Here is a 24,111-nt window from a genome sequence, read left to right as displayed (position 1 = left end):
GATGATACATGTGAGTGCTTAGCCAAGCCAGGACTGATTTGATTTGTTCAATCAGTCAGTCATCATGAATCGGAAATCGGGAAACAACAAATGGACAGAGAGAATGATTTATAATCCATGTCTCAGTCCATATGATATCTAGAATGGAGGAATATATGATCCCTTATCTAATGGACAAGTCATTGACAAAGGTCAGAGTTCATCGACAAGGTCAGAGTTCGACAGAAGCTTTTGAGTGCTACGATTGCTGATCGGTTCCTGAAGTCATACGCAATAATAGTTTTAGACTTATCCAAGTGGGAGACTGTTGGATTAATGTCTAAGTCCATAACTATAATTGGTAAGACTTGACCCGACCCGGCATGGTCCATTTGGGTTGCATGGCATCATGCATTTGGATAGACTATAATGAGAGAAATAACACTTAAGGTTGGTTAATATATTATAAGTTCTAATATATTAATAAGGTTATTTAATTAGTATTGATCAAGAATTAATTTGGAATTAATTAAGTGATCAAAAGGAGACTAATTAAATTTATGGGTTGATTGTGTAAATCATTCATTCTTATATATGTGGGCTTGTGATCCAAGATTCCTTATGTTGGACTAAGTCCATGGGGTGACCCATGGATACTCCATGGAGGTTAAAATCCATGGAGCATAAGGAATGGGTAAAGTTATGAGTTACATGGTGTAACCCTAATAGCCACCATATAAAAGAATCCCATGGCTCAAGAAATCGTGCACTAATGTGTGAGTGTGAGGGCTAGACGATTTCAAGGAGTGTTCAAGTTTCTCTCAAGTTATTCCAAGTGTATTTGGTGTTGTGTGAACCATTTGAGGTGTCACACTTGGGGCACTAGGCACTCAAGCTTCATGAAGACATTTTACATCAAAGAGGTATGTATTCTATCTTGTTATATTTATTATTTTGTATGCTAGATTAGGATAATACCTTGGATGTTCATAATTGTATGTATAATAGAGAAAACATAGATCCAAGGTATTTAGGGTTGCATGTACACTTAGGAGTGTTAGAATGCTAATAACCCAACAGACTGTGGATGACGTACCCATTGTTCGGGAGTTCCCCGATGTATTTCCCGAGGATTTGTTGGGAGTGCCTCCTGAGAGGCAGATTGAGTTTCAGATTGATCTAATTCCAGGCACGACACCGATAGCCAAGGCGCCCTATCTCTTAGCACCTATGGAGATGCAGGAGTTGTCTACACAGCTTCAGGATCTGCCAGAAAAGGGATTCATTAGACCGAGTAGTTCTCCGTGGGGAGCACCGATTCTGTTTTTGAAAAAGAAGGATGGTTCACACCGAATGTGTATTGATTACTAGGAGTTGAATAAGCTGACGATGAAGAACCATTATCCACTTCTAAGGATTGATTACCTATTTGACCAACTTATGGGTGTATCTTGGTTCTCCAAGATTGATTTAATATTGGGATTTCATCGGATAAGGGTCAGAGACGAGGATGTGTAAAAGACGGCCTTCATAACTCGTTATGGTCATTACGAGTTTGTGATGATGCCATTTGGGCTTACCAACGCACTGGTAGTGTTCATGTATCTCATGAACCGGCTATGCAGGTCGATGTTGGATCGATCAATGATTGTGTTTATCGATGATAGTTTGGTCTACTCTAAGACTAAGGAGCAGCATGATGAGCACATACGGGAGGTTTTAGAGACCTTGGGGAGGGAGATTCTTTATGCCAAGTTCTCCAAATGTGTGTTCTGTTTGCGCGAGGTGCAGTTTTTGGGGCACATCGTCAACGAGAAAGGTATATTGGTTAACCCGGCCAAGATTGAGGCAGTGATGCAATGGGAGATTCCGAGGACACCATCTGAGATCTGGAGTTTCCTTGGTCTAGCGAGTTATTATCGAAGGTTTATTTAGGATTTGTCTAAAATTTTTGTGCCTTTGACCCGCTTGACGAAGAAGAGTGTTACATTCCGGTGGGAGCCTGATTAGCAGGCAGCTTTCGAGACTTTGAGGTAGAGGTTGTGTGAGGCTCTGATTCTGACTCTTCCTGAGAGGATGGATGATTTTTAGTTTATTTTGATGCATCGATTTTAGCATTGGGAGCAGTACTTATGTAGCGGGGTCATGTAATTGCATATGCTTCGAGGCAGTTGAAGCCTCACGAGGCGAATTACCTTACACATGATTTAGAAATGGGGGTTGTAGTTTTTTCCCACAAGATTTGGAGACATTATTTTTATGGGGTAAGGTGCACTATTTATACTGACCACAAGAGTTTGAGGTATCTGATGGATCAGCCAAAATTGAACATGAGGTAGCGCAGAAGGTTGGATGTGGTAAAGGACTATGACTGTGAGATTTTGTACCACCCAGGGAAGGCCAATGTTGTGGCTGATGCCTTGAGTCGCAAGGTAGCAAGTGCACCCATCAGGGATCTGTTTTTTAGGATGGTTATTGTTTCACCATTGTTGGGTTTGATTAAGAAAGCTCAAGTGGAGAGGTTGAAGAAGGAAAATTGGAAGGAAGTGATGATCAGGGGTCAGATTTTGATTTTTATCAGGGATAGTCGTGGATTAATGACCCAGTGCGTCAGAGTTTGAGTCCCGGTTGTTGGTGGGGTTAGGCAGACATTACTGGAGGAAGCTCATAAATCGAAATTTCCAATCCATTTGGTGGCGACGAATATGTATAGAGATTTGAGATTGAGCTACTAGTGGCCATGCATGAAGTGGGAGATAGCATGATTTGTAGAGCAATGCATGACTTGCCGGAAAGTCAAGGCTGAACATCAAAGACCCCACCGCAAGATGCAGTCGTTACCGATTCCCTTGTGGAAATGAGAGGAGGTCACTATGGATTTCATCATGAAGTTGCCAACGATGACACGTGGTGTTGATTCTATTTGGGTCATTGTTGATAGATTGAAAAAGAGTGATCATTTCATCCCTTTCGTTGAGAGCATTTTCGTTGAAACGTTGGACGATGTCTATATCCGGGAGGTGGTTGTTCGACACAAGGTTCCGGTTTCGGTGGTTTCAGACCGCGATGTTCGTTTCACTTCTAGATTCTGGAAAACGTTTCATGAGGAGTTGGGTACTCAGCTACTCTTCAGGACCGCATATCACCCTCAGACGGACGGATATAGTGAGCGGACCACCCAAACAATCGAGGATATGCTCAGTACGTGTGTGTTAGATTTTAGTGGGAGCTGAGATACTTACCTTCCATTGGTCCAGTTCTCTTACAACAACAGTTATCAATCCAGTATCGATTGACCTCCCTTCGAGATACTTTACGGGAGTACATGTCGTACACTGGTTTGTTAGGGTGAGGTCAGGCATCGGGTTATGGGGAGTACTGAGGTAGTACTAAAAACCACCGATTTGATACAGCATGTGCGTGGTCGGCTGCAGACCGCGTGGAGTCTCCAGAAGAGTTCTGCCAACTGGAGATGTTCAGACCTCAAATTTCAGGTTGGAGATTATGTGCTTTTGAAGGTGTCACTTGGAAAGGTGTCATCCGGTTCTAGAAACGGGGCAGGTTGGTCCCCGGTATATTAGTCCCTTCAGGATTATCACACGGGTGGGCAAGGTTGCTATTTTGGTCAAAATTTTATCAAGTATAATTCGACCAAACTGTATGAGAGGCTGTGATGTTCATAGTGAATCAAGTGTGAAATAATGATCAAAGTGGCACAAGTGAGTTACAAGGAAATCCCTTGATCCTTGATATGATCTCCGTCATAAAACCTTGGGAGGTGATAATAATCACCTGCCTTTATGTTTTTATTGATATCAAAAGTTTATTTACAAAGATGAATGTGTAAATGTAAGTACAAGTATCATAGATGAGCTAAAACGTGTCTAGTGTGCTAGATACATGTTATTTATAGTCTAGTGTAAGTAACAAGATGTCCAATAATTCTGGGATCCTCCGAAATCAGCATATAAACGTTATTTTACTTGGTATTCCGGGTCTTTTGCCTGGTTGAGGTGACTCTCCGTTGAGAATGAGTCTTGTGTTGACTAGTTCTGCACCACGTCAGCTTCACCACCAACCTACTTGACATTCGAAATGGTTACCACTACAAAATATTCTTTTTTTTTTCTTTTTTTAATTTTTTTAACATTAAATAATTAAAAAAATAATTTATAACATAAATAAAGATTTTACATTAATTAAAACAAAATTACATTAATTAAAAACATAGAAAATAAAAGCTAAATTTCTAAAAAACATAAAAACATAGAAGATTAAACCTAAATTACTAAAAAAAACATAGAAAACATAAAATTAAACCTAAGTGCTTCATTGCTAGGGGTTGCGGCCCAATCATCAGTTGCCATAAGGGTTAGGGTCTTGGAAAGGGAGGATTAGGCCCATTTCGGATGTGGGTGTTAGGGTATACGTGAACCAAGTGTTTGATTGTGTCTTCGGAGGCCAAGGGTATAATCGTAATTTGATATCTCGGTCTTCTAGGGATTTTAGGTTCTTGTTCGCGAAGTTTTTAGGTAATGAGTAGTTGTTAGAAGCGTAGGACTTCTCGTCATCTTTCCATGAATATAAATTCCGTCGGAAACGGACTTAGAACGAAGAAGTTATAGCACTTTGAAGGTTTTGGCAGATTTAGCCCCTAATGGAAATGTTTGGCAGGCAAGCCCCATGCATGCAAGGGATGCATGCACATGTCCGGCTGGGAACGCCCAGCGTAAGCTGGGTTACGCCCAGCGTATAAAGTGAGATGTCCACGGGTGGGTTGTGAGTACGTCGGGCGTACTAAGAGGTACGCGGGGCGTACTCCATTCAGACCAAAACCCTAAATTTTAGGGTATGGCATTATATAAGGAACACTATGCCTCAAGACCAGCCTCCCTCTCACCCTAAAGAAGCTGCTACGAAACCCTAATCCATACTTGAGTGATCTTGGAGCTTAGAAGGACATTAGAAGAGTAGTTTGGTGCTTTTGAAGAAGGTGTTCATTTTTGAAGACTTATTGGAGAAGATAGAGCTTTTAGATCCAGAACTACACCAGCTTTTAGCTCTCATTTGAGGTATAAAGTCTTAAACTTGGTGGTTATTTCCTTAGATCTCTTATGTTGAGTTATTGGACCTTTTTGGTCCCAAGGATGAAGCTTTATGGTTCAAATCTGATTTCTAGGCTTAGGGTTGCCACCCTTGGTGCTATTTGAGTCCCTAAGGCAGAAAGTTGCCATCTTGAAGGTCCTAATGGGTTCATGCAAGAGTTAAGACCATTTTCATGGAAGTAGTATACCATTTTTAGAGTTTGGGCTTGTTTGGGACACGCAAAGTCACCAAGTCAGTGACTTTATGGGTTTAGACGTTATGTAGAACTCAGATCTATGATTTGGTCCCTTAGTTTGAAGCATTAAGTGCTTAATAGCAAAAAGAGCTTAAAATGGGAGTACGTTGGGTGTACAACCTGGAACGTACAGTGTACAGGTCACGAACCTAGTACGCCCTGCGTACTCAGTCAGAGTGGGCTTCGTACATATGGGCCTCGTTTTGGGCCATTCATTGGACTTTGCTACTTTGGGTCTTAGTGGGCCATCTGGAATTGAACTTTTTGACTATAGAAGCATTATTGTGTAACGCCCGTAGATCCGGGCTAGTCAATTTAGAGATAATAGGGGTCGAAAACGACTTTTTGACAAAAGATTATTTAGAATAAATAATCTTAACCAAGTTGTAGAATACATCTCAAGGGTTCCGTACATATAAAGAACGTTGAAATCCGAGTTATAACGAAGAAGTTATGGTCCGTCGAAGTTTTACGGCAAAACCGGCACGACATCGGGAGACGTAAATAGTGAATTTTTGATAAAGTACTTTTTAGCCTTAGTGATCTAAACAAAATTTGTAGTATACGTTAAACCGAGAACATACGAAAAAAGAACGCCCAAATCTGACTTCGTATGAGGAAGTTATGAATTTTCTAAGATTTGGCATAGCAGTGCACGGCCCCGAAACTTGAATTTTAGTTCGAGCGGTTTTTGGCCTACACGACCTAAATGAGAAGTGAATATCTCATTAATAGGAACTCAACGGTAAAAAGACAGACGAAAACAGAGTCCGTATGTAGAAGTTATGAATTTTACGCGGACATTTAACAGTATAATCTCCTCGTGCTGTTAAATTTAAGATCGGTCGAGAATTAGCCGACAGAGTCAAAATGAAAGTTGTAGATCTTATTTTTAACTACGCTTGGATGTAAGGAACGTCAAAAACGGAGCTCGTATGTGAAAGTTACGGATTTTAGAAGTCGGAAGTGTGTTGTGCGAAAATGGGTGATGTGGCACAATCTTGGTCATTGCTTTCTCCCCAAGTCTTGCCACTAGATGGTGACATGTGGCACCAAGTTCAACCATTTTTCACCCTATAAATAGAACCTCTCCCACCATCATTTTTTTCATACCTTTCTCATTCTTTCTTTCTCTCACTAATTTCTCTCTCTAGCCCCGAAACCCCCCCCCCCCCCCCGAAAATCCTAGGGAACCTCCCTAGCACGAGGAGGAAGCCCTGGAGTGCTCGACGGCTCCGAAAAGAAGAGTTTTTCGGCTCGGGAACGCTGCTCCAAGCAAAGCCCAATTTTCTATAAAACCCGCTGTAAGTGAGCTACGTCTACGCTATTTTTAATATAGCTTTTATTTAATTATAGTAACGTTATTAGGAACTTATAATAAGTACTTGGGCTATTATTATGGGTTATATAAGTATTGTTTAACGCTTATATAATAGTAATAATAGTTAGACTATTAATTAGTCTCGTTGAACATTAGACTAAACTCTAGTGGAAATGATACTAGGTTTTGTCAACGGAAATTTGTTTTAAAGTAAATGAAGTGATGTCCGAGTACCGAGTCACCACCATTGCAGGTGAGTGCATAGTTACTTTCATCTTACACATAGATATGAAGTATTTTATATAAATTACGTGCTATGTGTGCATATAACCTGTATACTTGCTATCTATGTTGGATGAATGATTTTATACATGTTTTAAATAATTTAAACTGTATATGTATTTTATATCTATGAATATGTTGGGTAAAACATGGGTAGATGAATGATGAGAGATGAAAGATGATATGAGTGAACATTGGCAGCTATAGACTTAGTGCCTAATAAATAACATCGGCAGCTATGGACTTAGTGCCTATTGAATAAACGTTGGTAGTTATGGACTTAGTACCTGATAGACAAACGTTGGTAGCTATGGACTTAGTACCCGATAGATAAATGTTGGTAGCTATGGACTTAGTACCTATTATATAAACATTGGTAGCTATGGATTTATTACCAGATGAATGAACTTTAGCAGCTATGGAATTAGTGCTTTACGAATGAGCATTGGCAACTATGGACTTAGTGTCTGTCTTATAACCCTATAAGCAAGGGACTTCGGAATGAACGAATGCAGGATAAAGGACTCTTAGGGTAGACCCTTAAGAGTGTGGAAGATAATGGGGATGGGTAATTGGGTTGATTTGTTTGATGTTTAAACATAATAATTGAATTATTGTGGGTTGAAATCCATATGTACTCACCAGGTTTCCCAACCTGACCCACTCAAGCTTATTTGTATCACAGGTGTCGATATGAAGCTACTTTACACTGAGGGATTTAAAAGAGATGTAGATCACTAGTGTAAATGAATGTAAGTTCTGTTTATGCTTATGTTTATGTATTAACGATGACATCCCAAATGTTTTAAAATGGATAAAAATACATTTCTTCGGAAATGCTTTGATAACGTATTTATCATGTTTTTCTGGGAACAAATTTCGCAACATTTTTATTAAAAGAGGTACTCTTATTTTTATAAAGCATAAACAAAATCGGTCTTTTCTGGCCGTGAAAAATGGGGATGTCACATATTGGGCCTTAGGTTGAGGCCCATGTGAATGGATTGGGCCCAATTGGAAATTGGGCCATATATATTGGGCCTTGTAAGAGTGTTTATCTTTTTGGGCCAAGGATTCGGTAGAGTTCATTTTGGGACAAGAGTATGTGAGGGGTAGAATGGTCTTTTACCCCAGTGAGGACTTATGGTTAAGTTATAAGAATCCCGAACTTAATTAGTTTATATGATGATTAATAGCTCGGGGAGTCAAGAGATCAGCAGTTCGGGGATCTGCCAGTCAGCAGCCGGAGGATTATCTGTGAGATTCTGCATTCAGCTTTGCGAGGTGAGTCTCCTCCTGTAGGGACATGTCGAAGGCACCAATTTCGGCTCGTATGTATGATTGTATGTTTTCCGAACCAAGGTCGGATGTCGGGCGGTGCCCAAGGAATGTTTATATGTGTGCTTCCGGACTACGGTTCGATGTCGGCTGGTATCCGATGATTATGTGCATGTTGATTATACTTGTTGTCTGTGTGATACTTGTATGTGCCTGGTAGGGAGGTGAGTGTGGGCGGAGTCATGTATCTCATCACTAGCTGAGTATGGACGGGGTTCCATATCTCATCATTAGCAGAGCAGGGACGGGGCTCAAGATAGGTGAGGCCTTAGGACTGGAGCATATAGTACTGTGTATGATTCTTTATATGCTAGTATGATTATATGATATAGTTTGTATGTGTATAGCGGGCGAGGCCCAGAGACAGGCGAGGCCTGGAAGAAACAGATATGTATACCGAGCGGGGCTCGATGCTAGGCGGGGCCTAATGCCGGGCGGGGCCCGAGGAAGGGGCGGGGGCCCAGTATATGTGTTATGTGTATGGTATGTGGTAGTATGGGGAACTCACTAAGCTTCGTGCTTATGGTTTTCAATTTTGGTTTCAGGTACTTCCAGTTGCAGAGGGAAGAGCTTGGAATGACTGCATCGCACACACCATAATGTTTAGTCAGGGATGTTTACTCTGATGTTTTGATTCGGAAACTCTGATAATAATGTTTTGAAATACTTTGACTCATGTTTTGATGAAATGATTTGATAACTATGGTTTTATTAATGATTTAAAACGAAATTTTTAGTCATGATTTTTGGGATGTTACAGGTTGGGTTGGGTAAATGTTGTCAACCCGTTTTCAACCCACCAACCAATTTAACTTTAATATATATTTAATTTAATAACTATTTAAATATTATCATGTATTAATCTAAGTATTAATTTATAAATTATAGTGTTGTATTATTATTTATGTTTTAAAAAAATGTAATCATAATTCTTATCTTTTTTCTTTGCACCGACAACATTAGTCACTCTTCAAAATCATTTCGAAATTACATATCATCAATGTTATTTGAATAATTTCTTTGTATTTGTGAATTGGAATTGTGTTTTTATTATATTTTGAAATTTTATTTAAGGTTTAAACTAATTTAAATGGTGTAATCTTTAGTTTATTTATTTATTTTTTTTATCTTAAATAGGTTAACCTAGGTTTAACCCACTTATTTAATAGGTTGGGTTGAAAATTACATAAACGGGTCAACTCGGTGACAACCCATTTATCTGAAAGGTTGAGTTGGATTTGAAATATTTACCCATTTAAATAAAAATGTTGGGTTGGATTGAAATCTTCAACCCAATAATAAATGGGTTTAACCCAAACTCAACCCAAGTCGACCCATTGACAACTCTAGTTTTTATAAGAATTTTAAGGGTTTTTTTAAGAAACCCCAACAATAATAAGACTTTGCCGGAGAGTTCAAGAATACATCGATAAGACAAAATAATCCAGCAAAAGACAATCTTTGCCTCTTAAAAGTACAAAAGAGGAAACAAACCTCCCTCTTTGCAATTGAAATTTGAAGGTGCCCTTTTACAGTGACTGAATAACACTGTACTTTTTTCTAATCAAAGATAACTTACAAAAGAGCTATTCCTTCCTAAAAAAAAAACCTAAAAATCCTACAACCACTTTGTTAATAATTAGAAAAACAACATATCTTAATTTTAACCTCTCACATGTTAACATTACATTTTTTTTACCTCACTTCACTTCTTCACCGAATGGCCAGTCTTCCTTTTATGCCGGCTAAAATCCGATACAAACCGAAACGTCTGACCGCACCCGTCCTCGGTGCACACATACGGTCTTGCCCCGGTGTGGACCCGTATATGTTCGGTTCGAGCCCACGCCCATTTGAATGTCATTTTGCAACCTTTCCATGGACATTGAAGAGGACGATCATCCATGTGTACACGCCTATGTTGCACCAAATACTTATGTGAAAAGAATTTTTTACCACATCCTTTCACCGGACACACGTTCCTTTTATGAACAATAAGTTCTTGTTTACTATCAAAACTCATATTACACCCTTCCATATCACAAGCAAATTCACCATCTTCATCTTCATCTCTCACTAGTGCTTCCATCGTGGGACCCGAACCCAAACCCTTTTTCACCTTTTTCGTCCCACTCATTTTCTTAATCTCGGGAGACGGCGGTGGTTTTATAATCCGTTTTCTTAACCGCCTACTCGACCCACCACCACCACCGGATTCTTCGCCGGAATCCATGGTGAACGGTGGTGTGATTGTTCTAGACAAAAGGGCGGTGGCTGTTGTTTTCTTTCTTAGGTTCGTTCTCGGCTGTCGCCGGAAACCACCGCTTGCCGCCACCGCTGCCGCCTCGACTTTCGCAAACTTACTTTTTACACTACTTTCCACCATACAACTCTTCTTCCTCTTTCTCACACTTTTTCTAAATACGGTGATTTCGGGTCGTTTATCGATTTTTATATTCGATAAAACCGAACCAGGCCCACCAATCTCGTCTTCTTCTGGGTCCCGTTCTGTTAACAACGGGTGAGCTTGATTCGACATCCATACTTTGCCACACCATTTTCCCGCCACCACAATTTTTTTCTGCCTTCCGGAAGGTTTCGCTTTTGTTGGGCTACTGGAAGTGAAATGTCCAAATGCGCTGTAAATAACTAAATTGTAAGGCATTTGTTTGCTGTAAAGAGGCGAACGGGAAAGACTAGCACTGTAAAAAAGATTGATTCCTAATTTTACAGCCCAGTCTCGGTTTCCGTGTGTGGCTTCTGAACTATCGAGAGCCGATTGTATCCATTCTTTGTCTTCTTTGTTACTTTCTCTAAATCCAAGATCTGTCCACCTGTCATGGGTCCCACATTCTGTTGCAACTAACTTTGCTTCCGAATCTAAAGAGGGATAATCTGCAAATAGTGTATCAAAATTACATTATTGGTCACTGAGTATAGTTAGTTTATTTGCAAATTTGGTCCCCAAAAGTTCTCTTGTAATTTTGGTCCTTGAGTAGAGGACTTTTTCTTTTTGGGACCAAAACTGAAGAAATGAGCTATACTCAGGGACCAAAAATGTAATTCTCTTCAGAAAAAAAAAAAAAAAAAGTACCTTGGTGACAAAGGAGTAGAACGCGAATACCACCAACAGAGCGGAGGCGTTGTTCTACTTCCAGAGCATGTTGAAGGCAAAATATGTGCATTCTAGAAGAATCTTCATCACATGATGTTTTTGTGTTTTCAGTTTGTTTCCCAGAATCGTGTGTATCAGATAAAGGATTTTGTGACTCTATCTCATTATCAAATCGACCTTTTGAACAATTTGAGTCCTTGAAGCTTTTGTTTCTTTCAAGCTTGATAGAACATTCGAAAGTCTGATCATTTATATACTTCATATCACCTCTCACATCATCATCATCATCTTTGTTGACATGATCATCATCATCATCAGAATCTGAAGATTCGCCATAGGCTAAAGCCAAGAGGCCAAGGGAGGAATTCACTTTTTGTGCTTCAGTAGGTGAAGTTGCACCCGAATTATCATCAACATTTTGAATTTGGTCACTAGATTTTATTGGAACATCAAATAAACCATCATGGCCTCTTTCTGGTATTTTCCCTGCATTCATTCGTATGAACAAATATATAAAATGTTTTATTTACATAAAAATTACAAAATTGTGTACCTAAAGAGGATTCAGGATCCACCACACTTGCATCTTCATTAGCAGCAAAGAACTCAGTAGCAGCAACAAGATCACTAATACCTTTACAATCAGCTGACATGAGGTAATCTGCAGCTGCTTCTGTAGGTCTAATAATTGCAACACATGCATAACACAAAATCCCACATGTAACACATGAAAAAATACCAGGGTCTGGTTTTTTATCACATTCACCACCCTTATACCTTCCACTTCCCATGTTATAAGAAGCTAATAAACTACTTGATGAAGCACAAAATGAAGAAAGTTTCCTCATGGGCTTTTTGTCTTGAACAGCATCATCTGAATCTGAACTGTTTGTAGAAAACTTTAATCCATCATTTTGACCAAATCCAAATCGACTTCCGTTAGATTTAACGGGATTCCGTTTGTCCGAGAATTCTTCCGGAAGAATTACAATAGCAGAGCCTTTACCAAGATTATGAAGAAGGTTGTTGTTTTGCATCATGTCTTCTAAAAATAGTCTTTTTACTGAAGCTTCTCCTTCAACTTTTAACTTGTCTTTTAATCGGGAGCTTCGAGGCTCGGGTTTGATGCTTGTTGGCACACTGTAGAATGGGTGTTTCTTTTTCACTTAATGCAGAAAGAATGACTTAATACAGAAAGTCAGAGAAATAAGGAAGAGAAACAGACCTTGAAGAGAATGATATTGCAAGATCATAAAGCAACTGAGAGTGAGACACCATTGGAGCACAGTTAATTGAAGCCCTACGAATTGCAGCATCTCGTGCAACTTTCAACCAGCCAGGTGTCGCAATATTAGCAGCTTCCCCACAATTAAATCCTATATTGAAAAAGGAAAAATGAGACACAAATGGACAATAATAAGGTGGTGTTTCTTTTTGACTTAATAGAGACAGAACTCAGGTGATGCTTCATGCTTCTTTTTTTTACTATTAAGTCTTGTATGGGTAATGATTTTGGATAAAGCGGTGTATAAATAAGGTCTGTTTCTTTTCTTGACTGAATAAACCGTCTGAATGAGACTAAATGACCATTTTACCCTTACATTCCATGAAACAAATCTCACAATATTTATCAATTTTGACATAAGATGAGTTGAGAGGGAAAATTGTTTATGGGTAAAAATAATATAAGAAGAAGAGAATGGGGAGCAGAGGTAAAGATAAGTAATAATATGTTACCATGACTGAACCCTGAGTGATAAGCCCTAGGGAAAGTGACAACAAATTCTCCAGCATTTTGCACTAACCTGGTTAAAACAAAGTTAAAAAGCACACAGTTTCGTAAGGTAAATAAATTGATCTTAAAAGACAAACCAAAAGATTACAAGTATTAAGGGTTTTACCTATTTGTGGACTATATCACCTCTACAAAGTGTTATCAGTCTTACTTTTGACTAAATTTGAAAAACTAATATAGAAATTCATAGACCATCTATTTAAAATCTTGCCAAAATTGGTTGTAATAATGTTTAATCTTATAAACGTGAGTATAAACAAAAAAGTAGAATCTTAAAAACCCTATAAAAGCCTCACCTGCAGCAAGGAACACCAGCCCTAAGTAATACTTCTGGAGATATAATTGTGGTCTTCTCGCCAAGAGTAGCAAAAGTCACTGAAAAGCAAAATAAATATGAATCAAGTCGCCTCTGAAATGGGTTGCTTAAAATTAGTGAAGCCACAGACAAAAACGTGTAACAGAGCATGTAGTTAATCAAGAAAACAGGGGAAATTCGAGAGGTATGAGGCACCTATCTATCAGAATTTATATGAAATGGTAATCGTAATAACTCACCAATGGGATTGATCTCGCCTCCATAGGCATGTTCCCTGATAACATCTTCAAATGCAACCGCAGCATCCCTGGGTACGCCATACCAGGTTTTCGAAGCACCCAAATGCATATAATTCAAGCTATGGAAGTCATGATCTTCAACATGCCAAGCAAACCAGCTAAACAGCATGGAAATGTAAACCATGGGCGAAGTGACACCAGGTATTTCCTCCTTCATAAACTTCAACAAAGACCCTTTTGACCTTGAAACCCCTCTCATATTCCACTCGGTCTCCCCCACCGTCAAGGCGTCCCCAATCTCCTTTTTCCCGTGTTTCTTCCCATGTCCACCGCCCGTTTGATCAAATGCCGAGCCGGGCATGTCATTTGCATACTCAACTGAAAATGGTTTATCCACATGAGCCTTCCAGTAAAGTGTCTCGACTTCCAACGCCGTTAAACCCTTCTTCGAATTTGATCCTCTTTTAAGGTAACTCTTTTCAAAGCTTTTGGCTTTCACTTCAAATTGGGGCACGGTGTATATCTCGCCGCTCTGCCAAACAGGTTTCTGAACCGGTCGATGGTGCTTACGAGGGCAAAAACCGACCTGTTGCTGCCTGGTAGTGAATGTAGGTGATGAATCAGGGTTTCGGGCGGACAGAGAGCGATTCAGGTTAGCAATTACAGTTTTCTTGGGTGAAGCAGAGACAGGTGGGATGATTTTACAGATTCCATACTTGGAAGCTTCTTCTTCGATCTTGAAAATATATGAAATTGGATCTTGAAACTCAGCTAGGGTTGGGTGGTACTCTGGTGCTAAAGGTAGAGACTTCAACCATGGAAAAACCTCTTCACCCATTAAGGAAAATTACCGACACATACAAATAGAGTAGATAAACTTACAGATATTTGGGTATGCGTATGGTAGATCTGAGAAGCTCGTCAGAAGAGGTTCATGGTGAGCAGAGAGGGAGAGAGAAAGAGAGAGAAGCCTATGAGATTCCTATTATATTTGATATAAATTGGTGTCTCCTCTGTTTTCTTTATCACTAATTTATATTGTATTGAATTGAATTTCCCCTGTTTTTGCTTTTCGAGTTCTGAGTTTTCACAGAGGAAAAGGTGAAAATTGAAAAACAAGGGGCAGAGGAATGGGGTTTTGTTGTGGCTTTGGGAAGGTAATGAATGTTGTATCTTTTAAACTTCTCTAAAAAAAACTGTACTGATTAATGTTCGGTAAAGAATAAGTAATGCCAAATTTTACAAGTGTACAAATTTTTTTACTTACTAGGTTTGATGCCTTGTGTTACACAAGGAGGTTAGTATACAATAAAATGGTTTTTACTAATTTATGTGGTCGCTAACTTTATTAGCATAACTTAAAAATAAGTTAAAATATTGTTAAATAAACCGGTAAAAGTTTGTGTCGTTATGTAAATTGAAATATGTAATTTCGTTATATAAAACTACAAATAGATCACTAATCCTACTGATATCTATTTTCAGAAATTTACATCGTTTCTAAACTCCCGGTAATGTTTGGTTTTTAGTTATAGATTATTATTTCTTCTACAGAAATTCAAAAGATGTATTCGGAAAAAATCATTATATTTCATTTTCTTTCTTATTAAAAAAGCATTACAAATTAAAAAGAGTAAATTACACGGATGGTCCATGTGGTTTGGGGTAATTTGGACGTTTGGTTTCTAACTTTTTTTTTTAACTCGGACGGTCCCTATTACATTTTTTTGTTGCGCGGTTGGTCCTGTCTGATCTAAAAAAACTATTTTTCCCTTAATAACTACTTTTATTTTGTTAATTCTTTTTTTATTATTACATTCATTATTAAATAAATTAAATTATTAATGTTTGTTAAAAAATCACCAAACTCATCTTAATCCTCTTACAAAACCTGCGATCACCTCCGGTCACCATGTGTGACATCATATACACAACCATAGATCCAATACCAAAGAAATCAACACAGAGCTACCTAACGTTAAACAATAAATTTGAATATACATCTAAAATCAAATCCAAAACCAAATCCAAAATAAAACCTGAAAATGAAATCTAAAACCGAAATGGAACCTACTGAGCAAACCCAAATCCAAAATCGAAGATGCAACTGAAACTAAAATGGAAGCAAAATCCATGATGCAAAAGTCACAGATAACATCACAATGCAAAAATCCTAAATATAGCCCCAAATGCAAATCAATTAATAAAAAAACAATCCTTTCGTCAGTATCAGAAGAACAACCTTTTGATGCCTTCACTGCTTCACGTCGATCGTCAAACCACTACCAGACTCCTCTATTTCTTGTATATCCAACACCACTGGAATTATGGATGTTCCAGGTGGCGACGATGTAGAAGATCGAACCAGAAGTGGGTTGCGATGTCGGGGTTGTAGCCCACTAAAGGGGGATGGGTGATGCAAGCTCCGGTGCATGGAAATAGAGGGGTGATACATCTTAAGGAGGACGAAGGGTGAGTGAGTGGGTGAACTAGTTGCTTCCCGATGAGAAAAGGGGTAACTAAATCTGAATTTTAGGGTTCTGTTCTAATTCTAGATAAGAGAAGAAGAGGGTTGATGATGGAAGAAGAAAGATGAAATTATATAACTTGATTGTGGAATGGGAGAAGTGTAGAAGATGGTGAGGTAAGTGATCGATGATGTAGTGATGTAGGTGGAGATGAAGAAGAAGAAGAAGAAGAAGAAGAAGGGAGGGGTACGGTAGATTTTAAGGATTTAATATCAAATGTATTTTTTTAATCTATTAGTGTTTTTTTAATATTATAAATAGAATAAAAAGGTAAATGAATAAATAAAAAAATTATTAAGGGCACAATTGTCTTTTTAAGTCGGACAGGGATCAAACGCGCAACAAAAAGATGTAATATGGACTGTCCGAGTTAAGAAAAAGAGTTAGAGACTAAGTGTGTAGATTACCCTAAACCACATGGACTATCCGTGTAATTTACTCAATTAAAAAAATCAAAAGGAAACATTCGACTGGTTATCTCTTTTAGCCCGATTATTATTGCCTAATGACTTTTTATAATAGTATTATTAGTAGCTATCACTAGCTATTGTATTATCAGTGTATTATTTGTCTTGTGTATTTGTTTGATAACTTAGGCACATGTATTATACATATTTGTATATATTTGTATACATGTACATGTCAAGGATGTCCTAAGCGTCTAAACAAATAAATAAGGGGTATAAAGGTTATTTAAATTAATGTCAAATTCACTAAGGGGTAGTACAGGAAAGCAATGTCAAATTCACAAAGACACAGTCCTAAAGTCTATGTCTTTTGCGTAAGGCACGTACTAATCTGACAGTAAATTAAATAAGGGGTTTTGATGATTAAAACTAATATTAAACGTAAATTTATATTAAATATATATGCAACTAATAACTTATGCAAAATCAGATAATTAAAAGCAATTTTAATTCCACAGTGACTCTCCTAATTATGCAAATAACTTTCAACTTGATTGTTTGAATTGTGTTCTGTAACGTCCCTGAAATAAGACCCAAAAATTTTATTTTTAATTTAAATAAAACGGTACTTCAAAACATTGTCATACAACCAAGATAGACCAAAGTATGTCACTACATCATATCATATTAGAGTAAATCAGAAAATACGGAAAAAGGTGGTGTGTGCTCTACAATCATCTCGGGCTTTTCCATTTCGAACCAGAAGTACCTGAAACATAAAATGAAAATTATAAGCACAAAGCTTAGTAAGTTCCCCAAAATACCACATACCATACATAAATAAACACATACTGGGCCCCCACCCCACATCGGGCCTCTCCCGGCATCGAATCCCACTCGGCCTCGGGCCCCGCCCGACATCGAGCCTCGTTCGGGTTACAGATCTGTCATTTATTAGGTCTCGCCTGACATCGGGCCCCGCCCGGTATACATAAAAACATATAAACATATAATCATGCTAACACGTACGATAATCACAAAGTCAATAGCATACAATACAGTCATCGGGCCTCGCCCCACATCGAGTCCCGCTTGGTATACATACCAGTACATAACACATGCAAGACTCACGCAAACATCTAGCATCCTAACATAATAATCATGAGTCAGCATTGGTGCCTTCGACTCGCTAAACCCGGTAAGGAAACTCACCTCAGACTGCTGAATCTCACAGATAAATCTCTGGCTGCTGGCCCGCTAAAATCCCTGCGCTATCAATCACAAAAATAACATCCAATTAATAATTGGATCCCGAATCACACTAAGAGTCCAAACCATGGTAAAAGACCTTTTTACCCTTTACCCAACTTGGCCTAAGGCCAAGGCCCAATCTAATTGTCCAAAAGGCCCAAATTCCAAAATAATCACCCAAAGCCCAAATATGGCTCAATTTTCCAAATTGGGCCCAAATCCCTTCATGGTCCTTCAACCAAGAGAGTCCAATAAGATGACATCAGCCCAAAAATAAAATTTTGATGGCCCAACAAGGACCTAGACTCCTAAGGTCCAACATGGGCCCACTACCGAAAAGCCCAAAGTTTCGAAGCCCACTGCTGAGTACGCGGGGCGTACTCAGCTCGTACGCTTAGCGTACTCGCTCTGGGGCTTGTACGCACAGCGTACCAGCTTGTACGCCCAGTGTACTCCCCATTTTGGCCAACTTCCATCATTAAGCTCTTATTCGGTTAAAACTTCAACCCAACACTCAGATCTGACTTCCTTAAGGTGGTTTATCACGTAAAGTTGCCAACTTTACGTGCATGCATGGCTTAATGGGGTTCTATAACTCAAAATAACTTAAAAAAGGGTCTTAACACATGCATAAGTCCATAAACACCTCAAAGCTTGCATTTTTATGGACAAAGGGACCAAAAGAACCCTAGATCTACCATCAAGCACTTATGGAGTGAATCAAGAGGCTCAACACTCATTCCAAGGACTCAAAAAGCACAAAATGGCACAAAACTAGATCTAACATCATAGATTAGCAAGATGGGAGCTTTTTACCTCACAAGGATAGCAAATGATGAACTAATCCCAGATCCTCAATCTCCAAGCACAACTCCAAATGGTTCACTTCTTCTTCTCCTTCACAAAGCACCAAAAAACACAATTTATGTCTCAAAACTCTCAAGAAGTCACTAGGTTTTCGATTTCTGGACAAGAGGGGATGGAGGATGTCTAAACATGACCAAATGAGGCTATCATAAGGCTTAAATAGGATGCAATACCCTAAAAATTAGGGTTTCATCAACCACACGTACGTCATGTGTACTCAATGTACGCCCAACGTACGTGGTCCAAAGGCGCTATCCTCTTCGGGCTAGTACGCTAAGCGTACCACCCTGTATGCCCTGCGTACTAGCTTAAAGGCCAAAAAGAAAGGAATTTGCACTTAGGGTTAAGAAGAGACATACCCAAAAATGAATGTTACATGGAACGTGCCATGAATCTGACTGAGCTCGTCTGGAAGATCCAAGCGATATGCAACCCGACCCACCCGGGCCAAAACCCTGAAAAGAACGATATACTTGGGGCCCAGCTTGACCCTCTTTCTGAATCGGGTGACACCTTTCCAAGGTGACACCTTCATGAGAACCATATCCCCCACCTGGAACTCCAGATCTAATCGGCGTCTGTCGGCATAACTCTTCTGCCGACTCTGAGTTGTCTGGAGTCTACTCCGAACCTATTGTATCAACTCAGTGGTCTTGAGTACCACTTCAGTACTCCCCATAACCCGTTGACCGAACTCATCCCAACATATTGGGGTCCTGCATTTCCTCTCGTAGAGCATCTCAAAAGGAGGTCGATCGATGCTGGCATGATAGCTGTTGTTATAAGAAATTTCCACTAACGGAAGGTTTTAGGCCAGTAGCAATCCAACCGGGAGGTTGTGGGCCATAAGGGGGCAATCCAACTAGAAGGTTGTGGGCCATGGGCAATCCAACCAGAAGGTTGTGGGCCAGGGGTAATCCAATCGGAAGGTTGTGGACCCAATATGTATTATTTGTATATTTTCTATTATGCGGTATTTGGGGGAACTCACTAAGCTTTGGCTTACAGTTTAATTTGTATGTTTCAGGAACTTCAGATGATCGAGGAAAAGCAAAGGCATGATCGTACGCATCCTTCAGTGATATGTTTTGGAGATATTATGATACAAAAATTTTGGAACATTTGTATTTGGTCTTGGGTTTTTTATAATTTGGGTTTCTTGAAAACAATGATTTCTCTTTAGTTAAAATGAAAAAAAAAATATTGGGATTTTGGGATGTTACATAACCATATCTAGTAAGGTTCGATTACGCCTCTCAGCCACACCATTAAGTGTTGGTGTTCTGGGAGGAGTCAGTTGTGAAACAATTTCACATTCCTTAAGATAGTCGTGGAACTCGATACTAAGATACTCACCACCTCTTACAGATCTAAGCATCTTTATCATCTTGTCCAATTGATTATCGACTTCGTGCTTAAACTATTTGAACTTTTCAAAGGTTTCTGATTTATGTTTTATTAAGTAGATACAATCATATCTGCTATAATCATCTGTAAACATCACGTAATATCGATTATCATCTTTTGTGGTGGATCTGAATGGGCCACACACATCCGTATGGATTAGGTCCAAAAATCATTCACCCCTTTCACATGTTCCAGTGAAAGGTAAATTTTGTCATCTTTCCCAAGAGACAAGATTCACATTCATCATCTATCCTAAGATCAAATGATTCCAACATTGCATTCTTTTGGAGTTGGGCGATGCGTTTTTTGTTTATGTGCCCAAGACGACAATGCAAAAAACATGCATTGTCCACACCATTGGACGAATCAATATGAAACACACTATTTCCTAGGTTATCCATAAAGTCACAATTTCATACACACCATTACAAGGTAAAGCTTTAAACATAAAAACACCATTATGAAAAGCAGAAACAGATCCAATGTCATTATTAAATGAATATCTAAAACCTTGTCTGAACAATGCATGAAATGAAATAATGTTTCGCTTCATATCCAACGAATAACATCAATTTAACAAATTAACACAGACACCACTACCGAGCATAAGTTCATAAGTCCCAATCTTGGTAACACGTGAAGATCGTCTATTTCCCATGATCAAGTTCAGCATTCCATGTTCCACTTCCTCACTTTCTCTTAGCCCTTGCAAATCAAAACAAATGTGGAAACCACATCCTGTGTCAAGGACCCAAGAATGAGAAAGTTGTGTGTTATTAACTAGAATAGTGTAAATACCTGAAGATGGTGCCTTGATCTTTCCATCTTTCAAGTCCTGCAAGTATTTGGGGCAGCTTCTTCTCCAACGACCCTTTTCACCACAATGGAAGCAAGTGGCCTCCTTTGGATCACTAATTACATGGACATCAAAGTTGGGCTTTGTCTTGGACCCACTGCTAGACCCTACATCATGGGCCTTCCCTTTCCAGTTGGATTGAGAAGGAGCCTTCCTCTTTTCCCTTTGTCAGATCCAATGGCCAGGACAGGAGCCCTTATTGCAAAAGGATCATGTTTTTTCTTCATCCCCGACTTAGCAGTTTGCAACAAGTTGTGGAGGTGGGTCAATTTCGTCTCCATGTTGTTCAAATGATAAGTTAGAACAAACTAATTATAAATAGGAGGCAAAAAGTTAAGGACCATGTCAATGGCAACTCCTTGTCAAACAACACATTGAGCCTTTCTATTTGCTCCACGTATCTATGCATTCTCTATACGTAAGCACAGACATATTCTCCTTCCTTGAGCTTGCATTCCATCAGAGACTTGACCACTTCATAACGTTCTTGTCTCCCTTTCTTGTGAAACTTTTAAGCAAGATTGATGCACATCTCATAAGTCCAATAGTCCTCGTAGAACTTAGCCAACTCAGGTGTCATAGTTGCCACCATGATGCAAGCAACCTTAGCGGCGTCATCAGAATGTTTGTTGTGGGAAGCAATTTCCTCAGGAGTAGCGGTGGAATGATTGATCTCAATGAGAGGCTTTTTGATAACGTATTTCTTATTCTCGTACCTAAGATTCATCTTGAGGTTACGCATCTAGTTGTAGTTAGGACCAGTTAGCTTATCCTCTAACAAGATCAAGAGAATAGTGAAGTTCGATTGGGGAGTGGTTGTTTGAGTAGTAGTGAGATCACCATTTCTAGACATCTATATAAAGAGACATATTTTTAGTTAGTGATATAAATCCTTAATATTTTAACCCAAAATAAGTATTCAAGGCTAGGATCCAAAATACAATTCATAATAAAGAAGAGCGATGTCGTAATCTAATTGCGAATTTATCAAGGTAGGTAATACAAATTTACCAATTTCAATCTAATATGAAATTCCTAGATCAAATGAGATTCATTGAATTTTAACAAAAGCATGTTTAATCTCGGATTATGCTCTTCAATTTGTAACTGGGATGCCGAGGATCACAAATAAGATGTGAATAACCATGCAAACCCGCTAGATAACCTCGAGATCATTTATCATCTCAAATTGATGTGTCGGTAAACCACACAAGCTCCATCAGCAATTATAATTTTCGATTTCCCCATCACTTAACTTTATAGTCCTCAATTAATGAGTCGATTAACCACACACGTTCCACTAACGACATATAAATAGTGATGTGCGTTTTCAAGGATTAGCATACACTTCACATTTTTTCTAAAGTAACTATAGTTGGGATTTGTATAAAATGTTCTAGTACTTTAATAACATCATATTTTTAAGAGGTTATTGTTGGATTAGGTGTCTAAGTTCATAACTATCTATGGGATGCACTTGACCCGGTTGGCATGGTCCATTTGGGTTGCATGGCATCATGCATTTGGATAGACTAAAATGAGAGAAATAACACTTAAGGTTTATTAATATATTATAAGTTCTAATATATTAATAATATTATTTAATTAGTATTGGTCAATAATTAATTTGAAATTAATTAAGTGATCAAAAAGGAGACTAATTAAATATATGGGTTGATTGTGTAAATCACCCATTACTTGGATAGTGGGCTAATGCTCCATGGATTATCAAGTTGGGCTAAAACCCATAGGATACTCCATGGATGCTCCATGGTGTCTTTGAACCCATGGATCATTGAAATGAAGAGCCATGTCAAGTTAGGGTTTACATGGTGTAACCCTACCTATGACACACTATAAAAGGAATATGTGAGCAACCAAAATCGGCACTAGTGTGAGAACAAGAGGGCATAGCCGATTTTAGAAGTGTTCTATTTCTCTCAAGGTTATTCCAAGTGTACTTGGTGTTGTGTGATACATTTGAGGCATCACACTTGAGGTGCTAGGCTCACAAGGTTCTCAAGGAATCCAAACCACAAAAGGTATGTTCTTCTTCTAGCATTTATGTTTAAAAGTTCCCCATGCTATGCTAGGTAGTTGAAGAACCTTGGAAAATCAATTTTGCATGTATCTTAGTAAAACATAGATCTAAGGTTTCTAGGGTTGCATGTACACCATAGGAGTGTTAGAATGCTCAAAACCCAACAGTTATGTCCTATCAACCCGTTCAACTAACGACCATCCACCACGCAAGGGAGCTGTGGGTGAGAATAGACAAAATACTATATTAAAATTAATTTTCGAAATTAACATTTAACTAATTAATTTTAACCAATTAATGATTTACCAATTATCATTTATTTAACCAATTAAATTAATTTAAATCATTAAATATTTAAATAATTATCCTCAATTAAAAAAATTAATAAAATAACTCAAATTTAAATCATAAGGGATTAAATAATTATCTTCAATTAACCATTTAATAGGATAATTCAAATTTAATCCTAATCCCAATAACCCTTCTAATTTTCGAAAATAAGGGATAAGAGTTACTAGGTTTTTAATTATCCAAATATTAAGGCATTTAAAACTGTAATTAAGGAAACTAGAAAACCCTAAGAGACACTTATCATTTTTGAAAATAAAGGGTGGAGACTACGGTTTCAAGAACCCTAGCCATTTGCGAAAATTTAAGCCTTTAGAGTTTAATTTAAATAAACCCTAATTTTGATCAATTCACTTTTATGCACAATCAAATACACAAACTAGGTCTCGATACCACTGATGGGTTTTCTAGGTTACAACAAACACATTTGAGCAGAAAAACACTTAACATTTAAGTTCACATGCAACCTAGTTTGGATACATGTTTTCTCAATTGATAGCAATAAACAATGAATATCAAGAAACCCCAGAGAGAGGCTATGAAAATCAAAAATCACATAAAGATTAGGGTTACCAACATCTTGATTATTATAGCAAATAATCAAATTGATTCCTTTTGTAGTTCCTTGAAAAACAAGCACCAAAAGCTTGGATGCCTCTAATGGCTTGTACCCAAAACCC

At 38.4% G+C, this 24,111-nt stretch overlaps 1 protein-coding gene across 1 annotated transcript; it reads right to left on the bottom strand.

Annotated features, from left to right (window-relative positions):
* Positions 1 to 9,701: 9,701 nt before the first annotated feature.
* On the bottom strand, positions 9,702 to 14,816 carry REF6 (relative of early flowering 6). The gene is made up of 7 exons (XM_079062769.1): positions 13,727 to 14,816; positions 13,468 to 13,546; positions 13,114 to 13,181; positions 12,602 to 12,752; positions 11,930 to 12,516; positions 11,356 to 11,862; positions 9,702 to 11,156 (listed from the first exon to the last, which is right to left on the bottom strand). The coding sequence occupies exons 1-7, from the start codon at positions 14,562 to 14,564 to the stop codon at positions 9,967 to 9,969; spliced, it is 3,420 nt and encodes a 1,139-aa protein (XP_078918895.1). The 5' UTR covers positions 14,565 to 14,816; the 3' UTR covers positions 9,702 to 9,966.
* Positions 14,817 to 24,111: the final 9,295 nt, after the last annotated feature.

This window comes from Lactuca virosa, chromosome 1, assembly GCF_052849685.1.
Source record: "Lactuca virosa cultivar CGN04683 chromosome 1, Lactuca_virosa_CGN04683_v6, whole genome shotgun sequence".
In the NCBI taxonomy this organism is placed as follows: domain Eukaryota; kingdom Viridiplantae; phylum Streptophyta; class Magnoliopsida; order Asterales; family Asteraceae; genus Lactuca; species Lactuca virosa.
The sequence above is the reverse complement of the archived record's forward strand: the minus strand, read 5'-3'. Positions and strand labels throughout refer to the sequence as shown.